General features: G+C 35.5%; 1 protein-coding gene across 1 annotated transcript in view; it reads left to right on the forward strand.

The window, feature by feature from the left end:
* ARHGAP5 (Rho GTPase activating protein 5) overlaps positions 1–26,684 on the forward strand; it is a 54,459-nt gene that overhangs the window by 17,298 nt on the left and 10,477 nt on the right. The window contains exons 4-7 of the mRNA XM_075425533.1: positions 10,369–10,516; positions 21,818–21,895; positions 23,253–23,384; positions 25,154–25,259. Coding sequence (XP_075281648.1) covers positions 10,369–10,516; positions 21,818–21,895; positions 23,253–23,384; positions 25,154–25,259 — 464 coding nt within the window. The remainder of the gene's footprint in view (positions 1–10,368; positions 10,517–21,817; positions 21,896–23,252; positions 23,385–25,153; positions 25,260–26,684) is intronic.

Below are 26,684 nucleotides of genomic sequence, written 5' to 3' on the forward strand. Positions count from 1 at the left end.
TGTTTGTTTTGTGGTCCAGGGCTGATACTTTCAAATTAGTCACAGAAAACTTTTAATAGTAGAAGTACAAATTATTGTAAAGTCCTGGTTTATTGCCACCCTGCCCTAAATGGTGACGTGTAATGGTGGAGAAAGCAAATTTAACTTGATAGCTAAAATGTTTGCAAGCATTCAGAATATCTAAGAATGTGGAGTACTTAGTGCTTTTGATAAGTAGTGACTTCTCTGTATGTTGGCTTGCATTATGTTGAAGTGAAAGTAGTTCCAGTTCATGTGATGAGTCATTCTAGTTTGTAATATACTAATTTTTTTTTTTTTCACTGTTGATTTTTTTTTTTTTTTGCGAGAGATATGCAGTTTTATTAGTTTTGGAACTTATTCACCTCGTTTTCCTGAGTTGTTTTGGGTAAGCAGCTAGCAGTCTTTAATTACAGAAACGCAGAAATTGTTTAAATGATATTATGCTTGTTGAGTGTTATTTAGTCCATGTGAGGGATGTTAGTGCACCACTAGTTACAGATCACTTGCTGATTTTTTTTAAGAATTTTGATCCCTTGAATGTGAAAGGGAGAAATAAAACTTTTGTACTCCTTTCTGAATATTTCTTAAAGCTCTTATTGATACTTTTTCTGAATTGTTCAGCTGTATGTAAATGGAAATAAGATACATGCATAACTATTCTTGCTATAATTACAGTGATTCTGAAATACAGAAATCTTATGAACAAAATTAATTTGTTTGGAAAAACAAACTTTGAAGTCTGAGGTCCTCGTTGTCTCTGTCAAAAGTTACAACTTGATCTATTTTTTAACTTTAATTATTTTGTTTTTTAAATTAGCTTTGTAGTATGCTATGGCTTTTTAAAGACAAAATAGGATGTAATATTCTTTATACTCCTTTCATCTTTGTTGGTTTGAGATGTGGTGTTTCTGGGTGGGTTTCTTGTATGGTATTGCAGAAAGCTCCTATGAACAGTCTTTTGTGGTTTTTGCACTTCAGTTTTCAGTTATGCGAAGGAGATTTCATCTAGAGACAGAATTTGCCTATGCAGATTTTTACATTTAGATTTTTTTTTTAATTATATTGGGGGATGTTGATTTGTTTTGGATTTTTTGGGTTTGGCTCCTTCCTCCCATTTGTGGCAATTCCTTTAAAGTTAAGCACAATGAAAGTTTCTTAAAGTGGTATTTACTTTCCTCTTGAAGGTTCTGGAAAATGTTTTAATGGCAGGCCCAGTGTTGTGGTTTAACCTCAGCTGTCAACTAAGCACCAGACAGCCGCTCGCTCACTCCCTCGTGGGTGGGACAGGGGAGAGAATCAGGAGGGTAAAAGTGAGAACTCATGAGTTGAGATAAAGACAGTTGAATAGGTCAAGCAAAAGCTGTGCACAAGCAAAGCAAAACAAGGAATTCATTCCCTGCTGCCCATCGGCAGGCAGGTGTTCAGCCATCTCCAGGAAAGTGGGGCTCCATCGCACATAAGGTTACTTGGGAAGATGAACACCATCACTCCAAAGATTCCCCCCCCCCCCCTTCCTCCTTCTTCCTCCAGCTTTATATACTGAGCATGAGCCATACGGTATGGAATATCCCTTGGGTCAGGTGGGGTCAGCTGTCCCAGCTGTGTCCCTGCCCAACTTCTTGTGCACTCCCAGTCTCCTCGCAGGTGGGGTGGGGTGAGAAGCAGAAAAGGCCTTGGCTCAGCAATGATGAAAACATCTCTGTGTTATCAACACTGTTTTCAGCACAAATCCAAAACGTAGCCCCCTACTAGCTACTATGAAGAAAATTAACTCTATCCCAGCCAAAATCAGCACACCCAGAATAAGAAAACATTTTAAGATAATGTGTTTCAAGAGAGAGACATGACCTTGCTGAAGGATGCTCATTCTGTCCTGATGCTTTTAGATGCCAGTCATGTGGCAGATATAGGGAGGCAGGGGGTAGGGGTGCAGTGATTGTAGGATTCGGGTAAAAAACTGAAGGGAAGAAGGCAGGAGCTGGATGGGTAGGAAGGAGAAAGGGAGTTTTGGCAAACAATGGAATAGGAATAACAACAGTTCCTTTTTACAGCCCTGAAATTAACAGCCATAGTTTGACTGATCTGCTAACACATATGTACCAAACTTTTTAAAAAATCTGTTGTGAACGCATGTTATTAAAGGCAGAAGTAAATACTCAGAATTGTACTACTTGTTGCTGTCTGGATGTATAAATTAAAATGTTTTGCTGTGGAAAGTATAGCAATAACAAATGTGTGGCGAGCAGGTAACATTACTTCCAAGGTACTCTAGCATTGCTTATTACCAAAGGAAATTAAACAATTTGAAACTGAGACCAGTTAACTAAGTGTGCTTTGGTCTGAATTATTTGCCCATTGTTGTTGTCCATAATACCGTGTTTGTGTTCTCAGATCTTGTTGCTATATGCTAGTAATCAGAACTGGAAGAACCGTCCTTGGGCTCTGTTTTCAAATATCACAGAAAGAATTCCCCTGAAAACTTTTATCCCCTCATTCTTGCTGTTCCGTAAAACTCCTCAGGAACTTCTGTTTTCTCTGTATTGGTGAGGAATCTTCTGCAATTTCCAGGTTTCAAATTTCTTTGTGGTAACCTTTCTTCTGAAATGTTTTTTCCGTTTGTGATATGTCACCTCTGAACAGGTGAGGAGAATACGGCTGCTTCTTGACCTGAGTTTTAGAAGATTAAAAAATGTTTTGCAATTCCCTCTGAACTTATGTTTTTGAATGAGGATGACTGAAATGGTGTGTAGTATAAAGAATGTCATAGCAGTGCATCATATAATCTTAATGTTTGGTGATCTGTACTAGAAATTACTAAACAACACAGTTGTGTGGTTGCACCTGACTTTTTCTTAGCTGCAGTTATTGCCGTTTTAGGAACCTTTGATCTCTTCTTGTCCTTGGTAATTTCTAGCTAATGACTTCCTACGGTATAGTGCATACACATTATAGTACGTGCATGTTATAGTACATGCTACATGCACATTCTGGTGCATGATTTTCCCATTAGTCTATGACTTTGTCCTTTTAGTTGTTGAATATCATTCTGTTTCTGTTACTCCAGTTGTCACAGTAGTTTCCTGTGTGCCACCATCAAATGCCTGACTGAAGTCCAGATTGGTAAAACCAACTGACTATTCTAGTTTCTTTGCCTCTACGAAAGAATACATGTTTTCAATGGTGAAGGTTGAATCAGTCTAGCATAGTCTAACTTCTGATATACCCACCTTTATCCTATTTAATTACCATGTTTCTAAATGTTCTGAAAAATTTATTGTATGGCCTGGCATGCGCTGGAAACAAGTGGACTGTTAAACTTTTTCTGGTAGGGAAGTACATGAAGAGAAATGGAGAGAAGGAGAAAAAAAGAAAGCAGACTGGCTTCAGAGTCGTGAGACTTTTTAGCCAGGTTGGTGTGGAGTTGTGCGTGCACACTGTGCTTGAAATCTTTCACATGCATGTTGTGTGCAAATATTTGTTAAGCTATGATGTGCTTTTTTCTCCTACAGAACTACTTCTGTAAAAGTCTCTTGTGAAAAAGCACCGAGTCAGTTCTGCTGCTATTATGCAAAATATCTCTCAGATTAAATGCATTTTCCAGAGAGAATTCTTCTTTATATCAACATGCTTCCTATGCGTGATTGTTTCCTCACCAGTGTTCACAAACTTGGAGGAACTAAGCACAGTGTTCATATGCAACTTTGCCTCAGCTGTTTCCGCTTTGCCAAGTTAGACCGCTCCAGCTGAGATATGTGCTTATTCATGTCCTGTCTTTTTCAAAAATTGAAAGTGGGAATTACAAGTAGATGCTTATCTCAATTAGAATCTTTGACACTGTCATAGTAAGGTCTAGTATAGAACATTATGGTATGTTGATACACAATAGTCTCTTTAAAAGCAGCAGCCTTGCAGGCCTTATAATAAATTAATTTTGTCTTTAGTTTAACTTGATGAGTTTGGAGATACGGAGCAACAGAGAGAAAATGCAGAAAATGTCAGGACATGAAAGGGCAGTGAGCATTCCTAGAGGATAAGGATCTTGGTAGAGGAAGCCTTCTTACATCTCAGACAGGAGGAACGTCTTCACATGTGTGCAGTAACCCTAAAGCTGCAACTGTTTATGCATTAATATAAGGCCCAAACCACAGTGCTCGTTAGCTTTTCATTCTTTTTACTATGTTCTTCTCATGTGTAAATAAGCTTGATAGAAATATTTTTAATTATTATTAAGTTATTATTGATTTATCAAATATTATTATTACTATCTTAAGTAATTGCAAGTTGGTTTTGACCCTTGTCTTAATTTAGTAATTCCTTGTACAGCAGGAAGGCTGCCTGATCTGGAAACCTGTAACTATTCCATATAGTTATGATTAATAACCTTATTATTTATATTTACCGTGGAATTGAAAAATGTACCCATCTAATTTAGAACTCTTAACTTTGTGAATATTTTGAGATATGTTGAGTGTCTAATTCAAGCTGTAGTTTTTTTCCCCTTCTATAAAGTATAGTTGTTTTAGTTTTTATCCTCCCCAGCATATCAAGAACAGCAAATATCCTGAATAAACTTCTGCAAAGGTAAAGGCAGAGCTTCATCTCGAAATAAATTCTGCAGGCTTCTTGCCTTGTTACAGAAGAATTATTTTGTTAATAAGTTTGTAAAAGTAGTAATAAGATCAGTATGAGTATCTGTTTTTTGGTATGGAAGTAATCACATGCAGTACTTCTAAAGACAAATCCTGACTACAGATATCTTATAAACGAAGTAGTAAGTTAACTGGCCAGTCATAGTTTTTTGACATGCCATTGTTAAAAGTTATTAAATCCGAAAAAGTTTCACTATTTTTGTTCTTTGACCAATAGTTGGTAGTTTTATTCTTCAGGGTCTCTTTTGTGTTTGTTTGTTTTTGACTGGAGTTTCCAGCTGTGTTGTTAAATTTAAAGCACCATTTTTCAGCTTTAAACATTGTGCTTTGTAACCTTGTTTGCAAGCGACATTTGTTCCTTCCAAAGAAGATTGTGAATTATGTTTTTTCTGTTTTCCTTTCTACAAAGATGATTGTAAGATACCTTTTGCTTTAAATTAACCTGAAAACTTGTCATGGTATTTCAACAAGAAAAATCCACTAGCACTTAGATGAATTCTCACATATCTCACATTACTCTGACTTGTTTTAGAACGTGATATAAGTAGTACAGGTTTGACATCAATTTTTCTATGCTTAAACTTGTTCGCTCTCATTATAATTTCAAAACTATGAAATTTTGTGTCGAAACTATTACTGAAATAGTGTCAGGAACTGTATAACCCATGCATGTTGATCTCAGTTTTAATAAGACTACAGTAAATGTGAGAAATGGGAGATGAACTTACATTTTTATTCAGCTGTTCTTGTGTAAATTCAATGGTTGATTTAGTGAAGTACTATCTACTTCAGTCTGGAATGTGCAGTGATTTTTTTTTTTTTTTTTTTTCTCCTGAGGATTGTAAGGAATACAAAAATCTGTACTTTCAGATTTCATCTGTTCAAATTTAACACTCTTTAAAATGCTTATTTGGAGCCATATGCCTTCTTGAGCCTCTGTAGCGTAAAACTTGGTGTAAAAAGCTGAAACTCTAAAAATGGCAGAACGCATGAGAGGAAGAAAGAGAGAGCATGTTAGGGACTGTCATCTGCATTATTCATATGTTGTATAGTTTCTGAAGAGCTAGCCATGCATTAGAGATTACAAATACTTTATTAAACCTATAAAATGAATGCTGTTCATGGTGCGTGGTTTTATGAAGTATCATAATAGTCCTGAAAATATTGACTTTGCCCTCCATGACCCTAGGGCTGACTGCAAATGAAGCAGGCAGAAAGTTTCTTTTTTGTTAAAAGGAGTAGTGAAGTGTGTGGGAGGTAAAGAATTGGCTGAATTTCACCTTTGATAGACAAATTATGATAGTAGTTTTGGTGGGATGGAGGTGAGAGAAAAGAGGAAGGGGAGCCCCTGTGGAACAGAGAGGACTCGCAAGAGTAAGTAGCCCATCCATAAATGAGTTTGATAGATAGGTTTGAGCAGTTTTTTAGTTTTCTAAGTTAATTTTAGAAGATTGTATTGAAGTGCATTGTACTCTTAATACTCACAGCTGGCTGAAGTCTCAGCCTGGTAGTTCTCTCTAGAAGATGAGTGTTACTTAGCTGGTTCCCTGGTACCTGCTGTCAAGGGGGTTAATCTGGAGTATACTTTAAATCTACATTTTCAGTTTGTGCTTTTTATAATAATATTTCTAGTTTTGAAATCAAGAATTGGATAATGTGCTGTGCTAGAATACATGTTTTCATGTTTACCTTGTCTTTTACTAAGAGAACTTCAGCTAATCTTTTGCAGCACACATCCTGGTGATTAAACAACTGTAATGAAAACAGTATTGCAGGTACATGCTTTTGATATCAGCAACATAAGGCAAATTTGGGATTCTCAGAGTTAAAATGCTTTCTTGCCAAAGTATGTAAGGATCAGCTGGAGGTTTGGCATTAACCTCTGTTAGGGTATGAAGAGAGGTTGTCTTTGGCAAGAAGCAAGTGGTGCAATCCATGCTGGAAACCTCAGCATTAGTGCACCAATCAATCATTAAAAGCCCAGATTTATATGAAAACTAAGGATTTCAGCTTTATGGTATTAGGCTTGTGCTTTAATTACTAACATGAAACAGTGGTATGTGAAACAATGAGCTTTTTGCTAGGATTAACTAACAGAACTGCCCTGCTGGTTCTCGTCTTCTCTAACTTTGTGCCTTCTGGTCCTTTTTTATTATGATGTAGAAGCAGCATACAAAATTGTCTTTGACTGTGCCTTGATTAGTACTTGCTGTATGCAGTATTAGGTGACTGCCATATTGTGAGGAGTAGATGTATTTGGCAGAACTATTGAGCTAAAAATACCTGTGGCAAAATCATAATCTCTCCACAAAAATCTAGGAATTTATCAATTATTTGTCTTTTTCAGGTGCTGTTTAACTAAATGAATAATTTAATGTTTAACAGTGTATTTGTTTAAATATTTTTTTCACTATAGAACTTTTAATTTTACACAGAAAAATTTATGATAGTCTTTATCTTGACTAGCATATTTTAAAGTTTCATGCTGTCACTGATGGATCAGAAAAATTGGTATTTTCTCAGAAGGAGGAACAGGAATTTAATAAAAGCTTTCACTAAAGCTTATTTTTGTTCAAAATAAGATCTGTATTTTTTTCCTGAAATCAGTTGATCTTTTGACAAAGATCAGGTCTTTTGCGCAGCAATATGCCTTTTCATGTAAGAAGTCTACACATGCAATTTAAGGAAAGTATGGAAGTCTCATATCAGGAAATAATATGGTGGATTTTTAATACCTTGAAGTTTTGTTGTCAATTTGCAGAAGTACTTTTTTGTGAAGATTGTATATAGTGTTATTTGCAGGAAAGTGATTTGCGCTGTCATTGGAGAGTTTACCCACTCACAAGCCCCAGAAGAAAGGGAAATCACAAGAGAGATCTTTTAATAAATATTGGACAGGAGAGAGACAAAATACATAATGATACATAGTGAGAAATAGCTGATAAAATTATTACAGTAACTTTGTCTGCCTTGTAAAATCCTAATTTCGTGTTTATGCAATAGTCCTACAATGATAATCACTTCTCCTGCTCTGCTTTTAGATCAATTTGAAAAGGACTTTGGGTTTTTTTTTCTTTCATTTTTCTTTTTTTCTTTATTCTTTTATTCTTTATTCTTCTTTAAATTCTTTAGACAAATCCTCACTTTCCAAATTGGAGATTAAACTGATTTTTTCAAGGAGACAATTCGTCTAAGAAACCTTTCTGCTTTTTTGAATGTATAATGTCATACTTTGTATCTCAGTCCCTTACAACCATTCTTCTAAACACAGGTCAGTTATTAGAAAATAGTCTTTATTCCAGCATTGTAGACATATTTGGTATTTCATCTGTAGAATGCATGGACATAGTATAATATTCTTCATTAGTATTATAATAATCCTAAAAATTCTGTAAAATCCTAGTTTATCATTCCATTAACCAGATTGCTTTCCACTCACACCAACAAAATTTGTTTATATTTAATTAGCTTATGCTAATATTATGTCTCAATCAGAGACACACAGTCTCTTTCTGACTGCTGGGTGTGAAATACAGAGTCTGAGCGTTGCTCCATTTACTCTAAGATGGTGGGGATATGCGCTGACACCTTGGAAAAAAATAACTTCAAATTTTTTTTTGCTTTTTTCATTGCGTTTATGTATCTCTAAAATGATCCTTCGTTGAACGTTTGACAAAGATGTCTTCACGGAGTTTTACATGTTCTATAGCTTCAGCTTGGCCCTTTCAGCTGCTGCTCGTCTGAATTGGATGTTGCCTAAATAAATACAGTTTTCCCACTAAAGAGAAAATGGCCAATGAACTAGGTTGAGTGCTGGGGACTTCAAAGCAGGGGACTGTCACACTGAAAAGGAAGGAAGAAAAAGCTGTTTCTAATCTGAGGGCACATACTAGTGTGACCATTGGTATCTTATCCAAAACGAATAGAAGTTATGTGGAGAACTAACAGTTGAAAAGAATGCTTTCAGATAGTATCTGTTTTATTTATGAAAGTTTATCCTAAAGTTTTATACTAAGCTTTTTTTCCTAATCTTTTAAATAAATTTTTAGTTAATGTAAAACTTGGGGAGATATGAATTGCTGGAGAGCAATTTCTTTCTAATGTTTTGGAGAACTCTGTAGTAATTGTTCCTTCCTTCTGAATTATAGGTGTTGAAGCTTTTGTAGGAATTCCAAATTTGAAAGATAAGCATAATTTTTCGTTAGCCTTTTGTTACCATGGTCAATCATGTGTACTCTGCTGATTTTGAGAAGCACAAGCTGTTTTACAAAGACACATTCCATATAAAAAGTCATACTTGTTTTATTAGATTATTTAAAGGCTTTGATTAACAGATTTTTTGATCAGGTGTTGAGGAAGTTCCGCAGGTGCTGTAGGGTGACGGTTGGAGAAGTGTTCTTTAGGCTGTAGTTTCCACTTCGCCTCACCATAATTCAACTTCAGCTCATTAATTCTCAGTGGGCAAGTCAGTCATGAATATGTACCTTGCTGACTTGAAGTTATAGGTAGTCTGTAAGGACTGATTAAGTAAATTTGATGGTATGAAAGCCTAGAAGTTACTCCCCCATTTTTTTTTTTTTACACAGATTGAAATTCAAGACTTTTCTTGACATAAAATATGGAAATGAGACATGTTTTCTCTTAGTAGTTAATTGAGGTGTAGTCTTATAAATTATAAAATTCTAGAAACCTTGTTATTAAATTTAAATCTGGCTGTTGTGCTCTTTGTTTTTCTTTTGTTTTGTACTATTAGAAGTTGACTGAAGAGCTTTTATATGAAAATGTAACTGCTTTTCACTAACTTCTTACTGTCTATAAGCTTAAAGATAAAATGCTAGATCTTAATGGTGATGTTAGTTCAGTTTCCATATTCAATTGCCGCTGTACAGCTAATTGCTTGAACAGTTTATATGGCCATCTGAATATTTTCATCAACATTCAGAGATGAAACACGGTATCTGATACAATATAATTCTTGTAATCATCCAAAGGCGATTTGTCATTTGAACTGATGACAGTCCCTCGGGGGGGGGCGGTGAAGAAAGCAAAACAAGCAAGAAAATTCCATAGGACAGTCATTGTTAGATTTGATTGGGTGCAAACCTCCTTTTGGCTAAAATCCCGTGCCTGTAACAAAGCAATCATGCTTAATAGGAGTGCCTGTAACTCTAACTCTGAGATTGATTGCTCTATGTTCTGCTTCATCATGTTTCTGGCATAGTTGCAATATAAAGATTATTTAGTATCTTTAATGAGATGCATACAGAAGACGTTAAATTTTTTTTTTTTTTGTGGTATGATACTTCACAATCTTATTCTAAAAGTTTCTACAGAGGTGTGGTTCAGATGTGATTCATGTAGATTCCTATGAGAGTGGTGCTGAAAGTTAGTATGTGAAGACTTGTCACTCCAAACAAGTAGTGTGGTTTTTTTTGTTCTGTAGTATTTCAGTTCCTGGTACATTGGGTCATCCTGTTCCTAATGTGACACAGGAATGACCAAATCTATTAGAAGTTATTTCAGTGCTTTGTATCTAATGTGTGCTATTTTAAAAGTACATTTATTTTTATTCTGTTTGCCACAGAGGAATTTTAATGTCTGATAGATGTGTGATCTGTTTGTTTTTACTGAATGGTTGCTATATGAGTTAGTTAAAATATTGCTTGAATATTACTTAAATAACTCTGTTTTGTTGTAGCCGAAAAAGAAAACTAAGACATTCAATCCTCCAATCCGTAGAAACTGGGAAAGTAATTACTTTGGGATGCCCCTACAGGATCTGGTTACATCTGAGAAACCGATACCTCTGTTTGTTGAAAAATGTGTGCAATTCATTGAAGATACAGGTAAGATAGGAGAAATATTGGAGGAAAGACTTTCCCACTTTGCATAACGAGTAAAGCTTCTCATTTTCTGTTTTTAAGTACTTTTAGAATTTTATCCTAGAAATAATTATAGGAAAAGCATATTTTAAAATCAGAATATATTCTCTAAATTGTATGCTTAATGTGTGATGGTCTTCTGTCTTTACGTACACAAATATTTAATTTCTTTTTGAAAAACATTTGGAGTTTAACATTTGTTGCCTGTAATTTAAAAAAGTTATACTACTTTCTAATGCCAAATGACTTTTAACCGAATGGCGTTCCAGATGTACATGTCTCACTGTTGCCACTGTATTTTACTTCATATGTTAAAAAGCACTGAAATCCTCCATTTCCGGGTGCAGAAAACAGGTAATTGGTATGGCTTAATTAGTCTGCTTGCTTTTTTTATCTTACCGGTAAACCTAGTTTTGCATTGTAACTTATTACAGGGACAGAAACACATATATGTTTTGCACTAAGGTGAAATTTCACAGTATAGTTTTCTCTCTTCTTTCTCCCTGCCTTCTTGGTTGTGTGTTTGTCCCTGCTTTCAGCCTATTTACTGTGTGACCATGAAGTAGGTAGGATGATCTTGCTGGTCCAGCAGAAGACTGCATTTAGGAGTGGGGAGTTGTTTTGAGGTTTGGGAGTGACCTGTGGTTGGGTTTTGTTTGTTTTTTTCTTTTTTGTTTTTAAAGATGGCAAGCACCAGTATTCAGTTAGTGCATAGGTCTTGCTTGCCCTGAAGGTGCGTAAATGCTGTATAGCTATATTTGAAGTAAATGAGAGTGTGAAACTGACTGGAGCTGAAACATGAGCAGGACCATCCTTTGATCTGTGTCTGCAGTTCGATATTGTTTAGCATAAAGTAAAACAGCACGTTTTTTCACGTTTTCTTTGTTTTGTAATACAATTGTGGCTGTAAGACGACATCAACAGTTTTAGCAAGAGTAAAACTGAAGGGTTTTCTTACTTAAACTAAAATTCGGTTTTACTGGCATCTGTAACGGTAGTGTTTCCAGAAGAGCTGCTACAGGTGTTAAGCCTAATAGCTGTTTTTGAATACTTATATACTGCATAATTGCAATAAAAAGATTAGGTGAAACCTCAGGCACTGATCATTTGGGAGTCACTGAGGTTAGTATAAATCTGTCTTTAACCTTTACCTCCTATTGATTCCGTGCCTAAAGGTGAGGGCTGTGTTTCTTCCCTCTTGCTTTTGCTTTCCCCACCTCACCCAGGAAAAAATGAGGAAGGAGGAAGAAGGGCAAGGAGTAATAGAGTGGTATAGATAGTTTAATATATATTTTGTGTTTGCTATTGTATATAGAAAAAAAAAAACACACCAAAATAAACCAGCATAATTTTATGGGTGAGTCACTGTCTGAATTTGTGTTCTTAAAAATGGCAACATACAGCTAGTATGTATAGTTATGTAAAACAGACGTGCACCAGTAATGTAGAACAAAAGACTTTTTGAAGCGTTGTAGAATCTAGAAGTAATATCTTAAATTTGAGCATGTTTAATGTTGTAAGAATACTTGCAAACAACAAAATCATAAATCCAGATTTAAAGAAAATTTTATTTGCTTAAAATTAATGTTGTCTGTTGACTTTGTGGTAGACTTCCGAAACAAAGTTTAGTGTTTCTCCCAAAGGATATCCATCAGCTTGTGGGATGAGTGAGAGAACTATAATAGTGTGGGAGCATGATTCTTTGTCTTTTTTTTCCTCATAATCGTCAAATAACACAAGCACTCGGAAGATTTAACACTTTCATGACATGTCTTTGAAGAATAAGATGTTTACTTAAGCTGTTAATGTGTTCAAAATGTGAGAGGCTCCTCAAAAGCAGTGACTTGGGAGGGACTGCTTTTCCTTTAGCTGGTTGAGTATATGCTTGTTCATCCTGGGATGCTGCTGTGCAGCTACTGAAAGCTGGATAATTTTAACTCTGGCCATATGTGTAAGCTGGACAAACATTGTGCCATCTGCATGCTTTGTTTGTGGTTGTGCAGACAGTAGTTGTCCTGCTGTTTCTGTTAAGCATCTAGTAAAGATGGAACAAATCCTCTGCTTCTGGCCGGTATTACAATTTTCCTTCTTGTATTCTGGATTCTGTGTAAGTAGCTTTGGTTGTTCTTTTCAACTTCCATACTTAGCTGTGGGAGTTTTATTTTTGGTGTGTGTTATTTTTATATTGGGTTAATACTCTGTAGGTATATGAGCTGCAAGCAGTGTTCTGATAGAATGTATTTATTGACTTTGAGAGAGGAGGATGTACACTTGCATTGCCTTGAAATCCTGTACCGAGATAGAATCACATTGCTGATTTTGGGACTCTCTGGGAGAAAATTCCACAAACACAGTTTTGGAGATGATCAGTCTGCAGAAGGCAACTCAGAATCTGGTGGCTTCAGGCTGGAGTCCTGGATGGTACCGTTTCCATTTGGTAAAGCTACTCTATCGGCTGCTTGGCACTGAGGAGTCATCCAGTACTTCAGCTGTCTCTTAGCAAGTCAGCCTACTATCAGTACTAACTGAACTGAATAACAGTGTTTATTATCATTGTCTTTTTAGTCAAGAAATGCAGTCTTTTCCAACTCTTCTTCAATGAGGCTGATCAGTATATTTCTCTTGCAGAGGGCATATTTGTTTAGCTTTTCCCTTTCAGGTACTTTCATGGAGTTCAACTCCTTTCCTTTGTATTACCATATGTAATTTGCATTGTGGCTGAATTGCAGGTTTTTTTGTGAAGATAGGATTAATCTCAAATTGAAGGGCTAATCTTAATTTTTAATGTTCCCTATCTCAGCCTCATAAAATTATACAAGACCGTGCTTTGTATGTGCTCATCTAACATTTAACTGAGGCTAGAAAGTGCGCAGTGTGAAAAACAGTTTTCTCTGCTTTGTTTTGGTTGCTTAGATGAGAAGATAATGTCAGAAAGTGTCTTTGAAGATTCTTGCTCCACCGTAAACCTTAAAGAATTGAGCCCCTGCCAAAAATACCATCAGATTTTTGCTTTACCATACTGTTCTGGAATATCCTCACAAAAAAAAGGGGTGCATCCGTAGAAGAGGGGCAATTTGGAAAAAATAAAGTAAAATCCAGGAGCTGAAAAGTTCTAGCCTTTTACAAGGCAATCGATTTTTCTTTTGAAGGAGCCATATGCATCCAGTCATAGAGATAAGGGATCCTAAGTCAAGGCCTACAGATGTAGGTATTTTCTGTGTGTTCCTGTTTCATTTGATACTTTCCTGCAAGAAGTTTTATTCTGAACTGGTTTTGCTTTATGGAATCAACTAATTTCTGTTTTTGAAAGATAGTTTTGGGCTTGAATACCTTTGGAATCTTTTTGATAGTATAGAAGTAGAAACTGAGGGAGTGAAGTGGTTAATACTTGAGCAGATCTAAGCCTAATAAGCAATAAGTATGTATCAGAACCTCCATTTCAGCAGAAGTGTGTACAGTTCCTGATACCAATGGTATGAAGCGCTAGTAGTGCAGAATACGTCATCTTGTTGGAATCTATTGATTAAAAAATTTTTCTACAGTACCATGTAAAATTGTCTTAAATTTTATAACACTGTCACTTCTGGATAAGGAATGGTGAAATCTTGGCTAAATATAGTAAACAATCTTTGCTTTTGTGTTTACACATTGTCCATGGTTATAGGAAATCCTTTTCTCTGTCCAAGCCTTTCATTTGTGAATTTGTAATTACAGTGGAATGAGTAATGTTTTGGTTGATTGTCAGAGCTATTTCTTGTTGGTTCATTGAACAAAATGATCAAAAGAATTTTTATCTTTCAGGTAAGTAACTTGATAATGGTGAATTATGAAGTTTCCCACTGAATGTCTTGGTATAAATGTATGATGTTTTCAGGAAAACTTATTTTCTGGTGAAGATATTGTGATCTTATCTGTAACCTTTTACAGCCACTGTAAACAGTTTTCTGTCACTAGCAACATACCATGATGTATAAACTGCTGATTTTGTGTGCTTGTACCGCTGTCAGATTCTTTGCAAATCAGTATGTAACTTGCTCTTGAGGGCAGCTGCTGTTAACTATTTGATATTGGTAGTTATTTTCAGTTATGGGTTTCCAAAAGAAGACTTTGATGATACAGTTCTTCTGGTGTATTTTGTTGCTTTCTTCTAATGGACTGAATAGAAGGTTATTTGGTTACATCGCTTGAAATGAACTTCCTAAGTGTGTTGGTTTTCTGCAAACTAGATTTATGGAAATGTATTTAGCAGGGAAATTAGAGTTCAGTTTTGATTTTTAAGAAAATTGTAGTGGCTATTTTTGTATAGAAGTAATGGTGCTTTGATAAGACATGCTAGAAAAAAAAGAATACTATTTAAAGAAAAAATTCTATCCAATGTAGACCTTTTTTTTTTTAGTACAACTAATTTTTTCTAAATTTAGGCAGCAGAACTGAGGTAATTTTTGAAGCTAAACCATGACCTGTATTAATAGCATGAATTCTGTATTTGTCTAAGAATTATGTAGAAAGTAAGGACAATTTTCTGATACTCTGATAGTTTTGTTTGACAGAGGAACACAGATTTCTGAAAGCTAATTTAATGTTTACCTTCAACAAAATGTTGGTATGATTTGAATTTTTATATTTTAGTACCATGTAAAAATATCTATTGAATGTCTGATTTTTTTAAGTGTAAAAAGTTTACATGTTCATGGTAAGTTTGTAGCTCGAGTGTTTTTGTTAGTAACATTTTTATGCTGTTTCACATGCCACCCATTTATTGCTATTCAACATGTATGGTTGTTTATTAATTTTGCCAAGCTTACAATAATGTGGTCAGAAATTATTCATGCTGATAGTATTAGCATATGAGGGGTTTTCTAATATTTCAGTATGTTTTTTGGTTGGTATTTTTGGATTTACTTTTTGTGTGCGTTGTTATGCATTGGTGAAAAGTTTGGTATAAATTACACTTCATTCTGTTTACTAAGGAAGGAGGCATCAGATTACTAATATGAATACTAGCACAGTTTTGCCATTTAATACAATTAGCTCTTGACTACATGCAACTCTAACAATAATAGCAGTGTTTTAATATGTTTTTTCTTTGGGTTTTCAAATATTTTTAAAACTATGGAATATTGTTATCTATGTGCTTCATTGACAAGATTAGGATTTTTAGATTCTGTACTTCATAGAAAACTGATAGCATTAATATAGTGTTAATTCTACATGGAACAGTTGAGGGAAGAGAAGCTTATTAGAATAATATGTATTTTAATAATTTAGTTGCTAGGTTTACGTGAGATGAGGAATGGAATAAAAAAGGAAGGATGAATTTGGCAGAGCCAGATCTCATTTAATGTCTCGCATGGTCTCTGTGGTTGCATTAAAAATTGTGTACTTGGTATATTTACAATAATTACTGTTTTTGATATTTATACCTTTTTGTAATGCTGTTAAATTTACAATTTCGGAGGTAGTTCAAGTAAAAAAATATTATGTTCTGTGAATTTCCTGCTCACCTAAGTTATAACTAGGTCTTTTACACTGAATCTGCTGTGGGGCCAGATTTTGACAATGAAAGTATAGATAAGTTTGTCTTTTATATATATATATATATATATGTGTGTATATAAAGTTTGTCTCCAGAGAATGAGAATTAGATAGAAATAGACAAAGAAAATAAGTCAGCAGTGCCTGTTGGGGTAAAAAGGCTGGTAAACCATGGAAATACATTCATCATGGCTGCGAAATCCAGAAATTCAAAATGGATTATCTCCCCGTTTATTCAAAGGGCATAGAAGAGCTAGAGGCTTTTAGAAGTCCATTCTGTTGGACAGAGAGAACAGAATGGGACAAGACATCCTGCTGACGATGCCTTCTGTATTGGGCTGTCCCAACAGAAGGGTAGACACTACAGCAACAGAAGTGATTATTTGCTTTTACTCTGCACTTGCTAGTCCTCATCTGAAAGATCTTACAAGAAAGGTGTTTACAAACTTGATTGAGTCTAGTAGAAGATGGGCAGGGGCTGGATCTCCTGACCTGTGGGTTTGTTCAGCCTAGAGAGTGAAGGGCTGAGCAGACAGCCAAAAAGTGGCTTCCCATACCTATGAGGAGGTTACGGAGAAGGTGCAGTGAGGCTAAAGTAGTGAAGTACATGGCAGGACAATTAGAGACAATGATCCTTAAGCTAGTTCCAACTAGAAAGAAAGGAAAAACTCTTGGTTTGAGGATTACTGAAGCACTGGTTCAGGTTGCCCAAAGAGATTGTGGGCTTTCTGTCCTTGGAGATATTCAAGGTCAGATTTATATAACCAACCCAATCTCAATTCAGTGTTGATCCTTATTTGAGCAGGAGGTTGGACTAGATAACCTCCTGAGGATCCCTTCTGTGATAACTTCAAAATTGGAATAGAATAGGTTTCAGTAGTTAGGAAACTGTATACCAGTTTGTGTTTTGTGACTTTGGAATTAATCAACAGGGAGGAAACCCTGTTCAAACTTGAGGGGGGGGGAAACAGGCATCAGTTGTTTCTCCTAATGGAAGACTGACTACCAGAAGGATGGAGGAGGAGCACATTTGTTAATTTATTAGTGTGTAAGAATCACTGAAAACTGTAAACAAATATGTTTTGAAATATTCATAAACACATGTTGTGCACTTGAGCTGTATTGCTAATTAAGGTATCTCTTCAAAAGAAACATCATGGGAATTATGTAAAGAATCCCTAAACAATGCAGGTAGGACCAAGAGGTCAGTATCTTTTGCAGCGTACTTACAGTACTAAATGCTGCTCCTCTTACTCCCTGAGCTTTCTCCAGGCTTAAAGTGACCAAACAGCTAATGTGCCTGGAAAATTAGAGTATCTTCAGATGTTGCCCACTTTTAATGAAGTAAAGAATGCACGTACCTTTTCCTACACTGTTTGTCATGTCGTATTAATTGAAGTCTTTACTCTTTTTTTCGAAAGGGACTGGCCATGAAATATGTGACTGACACTTTGTAAAATGACTGAGAGCTTGTTTAATAATTGGTTAATATAAACTACAGAAATGTTAATTCAGTATTGGATGAGAGCTTCCTATTTTTTGAGTCTTTCTAAAAATACTGCTTATTTTCTTACACTACTTTTTATTGAACATTTCAATATTCTATAAATTATTTTATTACAAGAAGCAGTAAGACACTTATTTTTGGTTCTGGTTTTCAGTGAGTGGATCGAATGTCATGGATCTTTAAATGCCAGTGTTCATGTGCACAGATAAGAACACATTAAATGTAGAATTTTAAATGTCTTTTATGTAAGTAAATTTAGTGCTAGACTCTTACTTGAAAGGAGTTTGGATTCTTTGCTCTGTAATTATATATATTCTAGGTATATTATAGAAATTACCCTTCTGGCTCAGTAAGGTGGCAGTTCCTTTAGTCTTGTGTGGTCTGAGTAGTCTAGGAGTTGAGAAGAGGTACACCAGGTCAATCTGTGGAATAAAATTATGGAATGATACAGATCACCAAATTTACAAAGCTAAGTGTGGGAATGATAGTCTCAGCTATTGTAGTGGAGAATGATTCCTGAAAAGTTCAATTGCTCGCTGCAGGGGAAGGAATTCCAGTGGGGAGGAGGCAGACTTGCTGTAGGTGGCATGTATTCAGAAATGTACACAGAGCATTGATAGTGGAACCCGGCTGCAGGTGTCAAGCTGGCAGATACTCTGTGACTTTCCAGCAGGCTAAATGTTAGTATAGCTATTGTCACTCAGGAAGATGCTTTAAAATCATCATAGACAGCAGTCTGAGAACTTCAACACTCAGTACTTGCTATCAAGCAAGCAAAAAGAATTAGAAGAATTATGAGAGTGAGTGGTATGGGGAAAAATCATGGTGTTATGTAATTTCGTGGTTTGCACACAGTCTGAATACTGGTTACAATTTGGGTCAGTGTCTTAGAGTAGAAAAAGAGTTGGGAAAGATACTGCATGTGACAATTACTCTTGGATAAAGAGGGACTGAACTGATCAGCTTAAGAAACTTCTGAGGAAGGGAAATTATATAAATTTTTAAAAGTGATGCTGGGAAAGAGTAGAGAAGTTACTGCTTCTTGTTAATCAATAAAAAAGATTTAATGAAAAATTCAGGTACTGTGCATAAACCCAATGTGCTTTTATGTACATTCCTGAATTACAAAACTGCATTTGCTGTGGGTTGTTGTAAAGACCACAAATAAATGACTTAAAGGGGTTTGAATGAATTAGTGGAGGATAAATCCCCAAGTGGCTATTACAACACCTTTTGTAAAAGCCTGTGTGAGCCACCATCTGCAGGAAACCAGGAGGATATACCACAGAAAAAAACTGGATATTGTATCAGGTAGACTTTGGTCTGCCCTTCTGCTGAAGTTAGTATCTTCTATAGAGGAACCAGGAGTTGTGAAATAAGTTGCTACCAAAGAACAGAAGTGTCCTACAACCTAAGTATGCATATTGGCGCAGATCCACCTTGCTCATTTTCTTTGAAATGTTTTGAACCCCATGTGAAGTTCCAGTTAGATGGGATGGAAGCCTGATCACAACCGGCAGCACAAAAGGTGCAAGAATAGAATTGATTAGGCACTAGGAGGTACTCTGAGAAATGAATAGTTTAGACAAAGGAGATGAGCTCTCTCTTGAAGTAAATATAGACTATTGTGACATGAAATAAGGAGGATCTAATTCTTTAAACCTAAAGGTGTAGTAAAGCTAGCAGGACAGAGAAGCAAATAAATCAGATGATTCTGATGTATAATATTACAACAGCCATTGTGTCTAGTAAGGATATCTTGAAAATTATAGCTGGATCAGGAGGGAAGCAGGAGAAGAACATAGATAAGAATTCTGAAAAAAATCCAGTGGGCTTGCAGATGGAGCTAAATGAAGATCTTGATGTAACAAGCATTGCAGAGACCTAGTTGGATATTAAAAAATAACAGGGAGAATTGAAACGTTACTTAAAAATTATACTTTCAGACTTCTAGTTGCGTGAAACTAGAAGTTTCACACAAACAGATTAAACTTGTCTCCTTGTGTGCCTTAGAGAAACAGTATAATAACAGTTGACCAACTGTTTCTTGAAGTGTTACTTCTAGAATATACAAGCAAGAAAAATTATTTTTGCTTGAGGAATTTAAAAGACAAATTTACTTAGCTTAATCCAGAATTGCATCACTTAGCTATTTTTGGAATATGCCTAAAATTAGTAGGCATCTCCTTGTTTAACCTGAAAATTTGCTGAATTACTGTAAGTTGTCTTTCTGTGTTTCTCGGAGCTGTAGTGGTCTGAGTGAAGAGGTGTCTACTACATGATGAAATGGAGGGGGGGAAGCCCAGATACTGCAATACAGCATCTCTGTCTCCAGAGCAGCCCAGCTCAAGTATTCAAGGTTTTAACACTCCTACTAAACAGTGACTGGATCAGACTTCTCATAAAGTGCTATGGCAGCACATTCAATTCCTTTCGTGCAGATACAAATTGAAGAGTAGTTGGATAAAACACAGAATACCCTGGGGCTGTATGGTCTCCAACTGAGAATTCTCCCATACTAAACAAAGAGAATCTTGGTCCTAGCTTGTTCTTACCTACTAGTGAGTTTTTTGTATTTCTTTATTTACAACTTCTGGAAGAGGAATGCAAAGTGTTTCTGTCTGTGATAGTGTGTAGTACATTTGGGACATTCTTTTGGGAAAAGGTTTGAAATGCCTTCCAGCTGTGGAAGCTGTTGAATCATTGAAACCACTTTTTGCCCTGTGCCACCAAATTATACCTCTGGGTGCTTTTTGAGGATGTCAGTGAATGAGGTTCAGGTTTTTTGAAAGGACTGTTTAGGTGTATATTTACAAGAGAAAACTCTTGGCTACAAATTTGGAAAGCTCAATGGTAGCTATAAATGTTTACTGAAGAAGAGCTTACTGAAATAGCCTTGATGCAGCCAGTAAAGAGACACATGAATTGTTGAGGCATTAAGAAGGAAGAATTGGATTAGAAGAATTGATATCAAATTAATTGGTGTAAATTTCCCTGCAGAATGAAGCAGTTAAGTGCTTTCTGTACTCTGAGCATTATAACAGGATTCCTAGTGTTTCTTGGTAACTTAAAAGGCACGCTCGGTGACTGTGGTGTGACAGAGGAGTTATGTATTGATCTGATAATCTAAAATGCATTTGATTACTAGACTGATGATAAAAAGCCAAGAGATTTCATAAAGCTCTAAAACTTGTGAATAGAGCCATGGACTGTTATGGACATCTAGCATATAGATAATTTTGCACCCAAAAAGGTAACTTAGAGAATTATGGAACTATAAACTGCTTGTATTCTAATGGGTTCTACATTAACAGAGAAGAAGACCTGGGGTAATGGGGTGATTAGCAGGATGGACGTTGTCACTCAGTGAGTAGCTGTGGGCATAAAAGATAGCAATGTGATAGGAAGCACAGTCACTGGAGCAGAGTGATCCTGTGTATGTATGTGTGCATAGTAAAGGTGTATTTTTAATGCTGTTTACGTAGACTGGCTGCTGTAATTAGGACGATGCCATAATGCACAGTGAAACAAAGTAACAATGAGAAGCCTGGAGAACTTCTGCTTCCTAACACCCTTCTCATTTTCCCCTCTTCCTCCGCCCTTTAAAGAGAGACTTGTAAATGATGTGATAATTTACCTTAGAAAAGAAGTGAGGAGGAATGAATGCAAAGTTCATAAAATATAAAGGAAATTGTAAAAGTGAAAGTATATTAGAAGATTAAGTCCTTGTCTCATACAGCAGTGTGTTACACCATGAAATTGAAAAATCAGGAATCAATTATAAATGCTTGATTCTTCTGCAGAGTATTTTATTAGTGTGTTATTGCTTGCTGTAGTAAGTTTTTAAGCCCAAATCATGAAGACAGTTTTTAAAAACATAAATTCTGTGGGTACCAAACCCCAGAATTAAGATGTTTTTGATGATTAAAGAAAAAAGAATCATTTTGGGTAAATTATTCCACAAATGCCTGCAGTTGGGTGGTTCTTATCCTACAGTGTTGTTTCCTCTGATTAATATTAAATGGAATAGTGGACTCAATAGACAACAAGTGTTTTGTGTTTTGATAGTCCTACATCACTATAATGGTTAACATGTTACTTTTCAGGCACTTAAGGTTTGTATTCCTACTATTGGTTTCTGAATTGGTAATTATGGCTGGTTCTCTTCTGCTCTGTAGAATATAAACTTGTTTCTGAATATTTTTTTTTTCTCCCCTTCTAAGGATTATGCACTGAAGGCCTGTACCGTGTTAGTGGGAATAAAACAGATCAAGACAACATTCAGAAACAGTTTGATCAAGGTAATGACAGATTTTATTATTTAAAGCCAATGCATAACTTAAATTCTCCATGGATTTATCACAGTGCAGTATAAAAGAGTTGCACTTGCAAACTGACTTATGTAGCACTGAGTACTTAATGGTCTGGTTTGGTATAATCCAGGTTATTACCGATGAAGCTGTGTATAAACCAAAGATGGGACAGAATCTTGTTGCAGCTGGCTTTAGGTGCCATCAAAATATTTTCTAGGTGGTATTCTAGTGTTCAAAAGAGTTTAAATGCAGTCCTAGCTGCTCCTTGTGTTAACAGTTCATCATAGGTATTAAGGTGTTCACCTCCCCCTCTTATTCCTCCCCCCCGTGTATTACTTCTCGATACTTATTTTATTGAAAGCGCTCTTGAATAATATGGAGTAACGCAACCTTTCTCATGCTAGAGTATACTGGAATGATTGGTAGGTTATGCTGCTGTTTGCTTTGAAGTGTTAAAAGAAGGGGTCAGCATTACTTTTTTTCCTTCTGTTTTCTCATTTAGTTTATGATCTCTTTTGATATTGTAAAATGAAAACACTTCTTATAAGTTCTTTGATGTTAAACATGAAGTTGAGCCTGTGAAAAATAGTAAAATTCCTCCTAGATGATAAGAAAAACAAATGTACTACTTTTTTATGCCTTGCTATGCTGTTTCAGATAATCTGAGTGTAATGCTGGATGTTCCAGAGCTTCAGGTGGAGTGTACTTTTGAAAAGTAAACTTAGCATGTTCAAAATTACAGTTTTTAAATACTTGAACTTCTGCGGTTTACACTGCTTCCACTTCTAGCCTTGGTTTTAAAAATACGTAGCATGACTTTATTATTATAAATTTCAATTTAAAAATATGTCTAGTTGTAAAATACAAAACTTTGTTATTTGGAAATCTAGCAGTAGATTATATGGCCATGTGTGGTTGTTGGGATGCTTTGCTGTCCTTTTTTAAAAGGCTTCATGTGGTCATATGAACACAATCACCTGAATTCTCCAAACTGGTATGCCCTGTACCAGTTTTAAAGAAAATTTTGGGAAATAGAATTTAAAACTTATTATTAGGCAAGATTGATTAGTCAGAAGCAAGTCAGTGGCAAATAGAAAAAGATTTAAGTCTGCATGGAGAATTAGACAACTTTATTTTTCTGATCTTCGGTTGTTTTACGCTCGATTTCATGTGGGTCAGAGTGACAGCGGCGTACCCATAGGTTCATCTTTTCATGCATTTTTTTTACAAATGTTTGGCAACATTTTGATTTTCAGTGTTTTGAATAAATTCTTGTTTTCGTAAAATACTATGAGGAATGGTAGCTGTAGGTTTTACAACAGTGCTGTTTAATTTTGTTTTACAGATCATAGTATCAGTCTGGAGTCTATGGGAGTCACAGTAAATGCAGTGGCCGGAGCTCTTAAAGCTTTTTTTGCAGATCTGCCAGATCCATTAATTCCATACTCTTTGCATCAAGAGTTGTTAGAAACATCAAGTAAGTAATAAACAATCTTGTCTTGATCTAATTATGTTATATTGATTGCCCTTACTGCATTTTTTTACTTCATTGTAAGTTCAAAGGTCTAGCTGCACTGAAACATTTTTTAAATTGCTTAGATGTACATTTTTTGTATTCTTTAAAATGAACTATATGATGAAATAAACATAATATGTTATTTTTTCTAAAGAAGTTGTAGCTTATTATTTCACCTTTTCCTAGAAAATTTAATTGTAGAAAATTCCTTTTTTTTTCCACTCTGTATTAGTGCTGCATATCATGAAAACTCTTGGAACTGGATTGCAGTTGTTAACAGGGGAAAAACCCCTTGCATTTATAGAGTCTTACATTCAAAGTAAGCTTTAGAAATCAGACACATCTATGGTATATTATGTTAATTCTCGTTTAGATTTTTTCCAAATTCTTTTTAAACTCCTTCTAAGATGAAATTCTTAATTTTGTTTGCATTAAAAATATTTTTCTTACACTTCAAAGTGAAATGACTAAATTGTTCGCTTCTTTAAAAGAGTATCTCTTCTCTATTGGCAGCAAACTGTTTCAGGAAGACTGCTACGGATTTTTGCAGAGTATAACTGTGACATACAGTAGTAGTATTGTGTTTTTTGTTCAAAACATGAAAATACTAGTCTAAATTTAAGGCTTGGGCCTGGACTTGATTAATATGTAGTCCATTAGAAATTTTGTGGTTTTGGATGATATCTGTAGATACCTATTTGTGGTATTTCTGCTGTACTTTTCAGGCAAATCGCTTCAGTAATTATTTAGGTTTTATTTTTTCTTAAAAGTATATCAGTTAAATTTCAGTCAAAATATGCAAAAGGTTGGTATATAAATAGACTAACTGTATTAAAATGCCATTAATACTGCTTTAAATTTCTGTTTGGGATATATTGGAGCATATTTAACATTATTTCTACAATACTAGAGTACATCAAGTTTCTTTTTAGCAATGCAGTCACGTAATAAAGGTGAGCTTGTATGCCTTTTTATGGTATGAATCATTATGGAATAGAAGTATATTCTGCAGCATGTATGGTTCTACAATACTTCAGTGGTATTTTCCACAAGTGTTTCAGCAGCAGCATTAGTTGTTTGGGGTTTTTTGGTTTTTTGGGGTTTTTTTTGTTGTGTATGGTTTTGGTTTGTTTTTTTTTTTAAAAAAAAAAAGCTACTTGATTTGATAGTGATTTCTTACATATTGCTTATTTTCTCTTTGAAGCAGAAGTGATGTCCCTTGGGCCTGTGAAAATCCCTGTTCTCTGTTAAGCAATATATTTAAAACAGTGTACCAGGCTCGTTTGTAATTTTTTTTATTACTGTTCGTGTCAATGTCTTCTTTGTCCCAGATCTTTGGGAAACTTCAGTCTGAATAAATCTTGTAGATGTATCTGAGTCATAACATTTTGCAAGCAGAGGGAATTCTAACAAGAAATGACCCTGTCATATTGTTAGTTATCATTCTACAAGCTAACAATGAGTCTAATCAAGTGATTCTTTGCTGTAAACACAGATAAATAATTCTGCTTAAATATAGAAAAATGTTTTTGTGTTTAGATAGTTACCTCTATAATAAAAAAGTTACTCTGTGCAATAGTATATGCAGATAGGTGTTTTATCAAATGTTTTCTCACTTGATATTTCTCTGTGGTGTCTTATCTGTACCATTATACTAGGAAAAAGACTTATCAATGCTTTATTCGGTATGTCTTTCTGGATGTGTCAGAAAATGTCACTTATTTTTACAGAAATCATGGATAAGACAGAACGGCTACACGAGTTAAAAGAAATTGTGAAGAAATTCCACCCAGTGAACTATGATGTCTTCAAATACATAATAACTCATCTAAACAGGTTTAGTATTTTTCTACTAGAATTTTGTTCAAGTTGTAACAATTGCAAAAAAGATTGTGTAAGTAACAATGAATTGACTCCTACAATTAAAAATTTCATGCTGCCTTGCTCATCTGTTAGTGTAAATGTGGAAAATGAAAGTAGGAGTTAGAGGTTGATTAGAAAAGGTTTGTGTATTCGGTTCTCAAATTTTATTGACGGATAAATATCTGTCATCATCGCTGCTAGAGCATGATAGGAGTGATTGGTGCATGGGTTTGTTTGTTTGTTTGTTTTGTGGTGTTTTTTTTCCCCAGGAAGTAGCTGTTAAAATTGTAGACTAATATAGATTTTAAGGGACCTGAAAGTCATTTGGCCTAAATCTAGCCCCCACCCCTCCCCTTACCCCTTAAAGCAGGGCTACCTTCAATCAGAATCTAAAATATAGTACCCGAAACCCTTGCTGAATAAGTAAAATGTAGAACAAAGCTCTAAGTGACAGTAAGTTGGTTACACTTGCTTCCTAAATCTTGCCTCTTGCATGGAAATGTAATGGTTTCCTCTTCAAAAATTATTTTTCTATTCATTAAAATAATCTGAGATTAGTAGATGTATGCTGCCTCATAGTCTGACCCTTTATGTGCACAAGTGTACAATATTCAGTCATGAAAAACAGGAAAAAGACCAGCTTAGTCATGTTTCTTTTTCGTCTAAAATGCAGTTCTCTGAAATCCACTGGATGAGATGAACTACATTATTAAAAACAGAATAAACATTGCCTAAGCTAAAATACTGCTTTTTAACAAAAACTTTGTTATCCAGTAATCTGTCACTTAAAGATTAGCTTGTGATCTTTTTTTTTTTTTCCCTGCATTATTAGACAGAATCACCGGATTGTTGAGGTTGTAAGGGTCCTTTGGAGATTAAGTCCAGCCCCATTTCTTTGCCAGAGTCAACTAAAACAGACTGCCCAGGATGGTGTCCAATTGGGTGTTTGGTATCTCCATGGAGGGAGACTCCACAGTCTTTCTGGGCAATCTGTGCCAGTGCTTAGTCGCTCTCACAGTAAAGTGTTTTCTTATGCTCAGCCAGAATTTCCTGTGTGTTTGTGCCTGTTGCTTTTTGTGCTGTCACCGGACACCACTCAATCTCAATCCATCTTCTTTACACCCTCCTATCAGATATTTAAAACCACCGATAAGACTTCCCCTGAGCTTTTCCAGCCTAAGCAGTCCCAACTTTCTCAGCCTTTCCTTGTTTGAGACATCCTCAGTCTCTTAATGATCTTTGTGTCCCTTCATTGGACTCACTCCAGTGTGTCCATGTGTCTGTTGTGCTGGAGACCCCTGAGCTGCACCCTGTACTCCAGAAGCGGCCTTTGCTGTGGTGAGTAGAGGGGAAAGATCACTTCGCTAGACCTGCTGGTAGCACTCCTAATACAACCTA

Source organism: Opisthocomus hoazin, chromosome 7 (assembly GCF_030867145.1).
Source record: "Opisthocomus hoazin isolate bOpiHoa1 chromosome 7, bOpiHoa1.hap1, whole genome shotgun sequence".
Lineage (NCBI taxonomy): Eukaryota > Metazoa > Chordata > Aves > Opisthocomiformes > Opisthocomidae > Opisthocomus > Opisthocomus hoazin.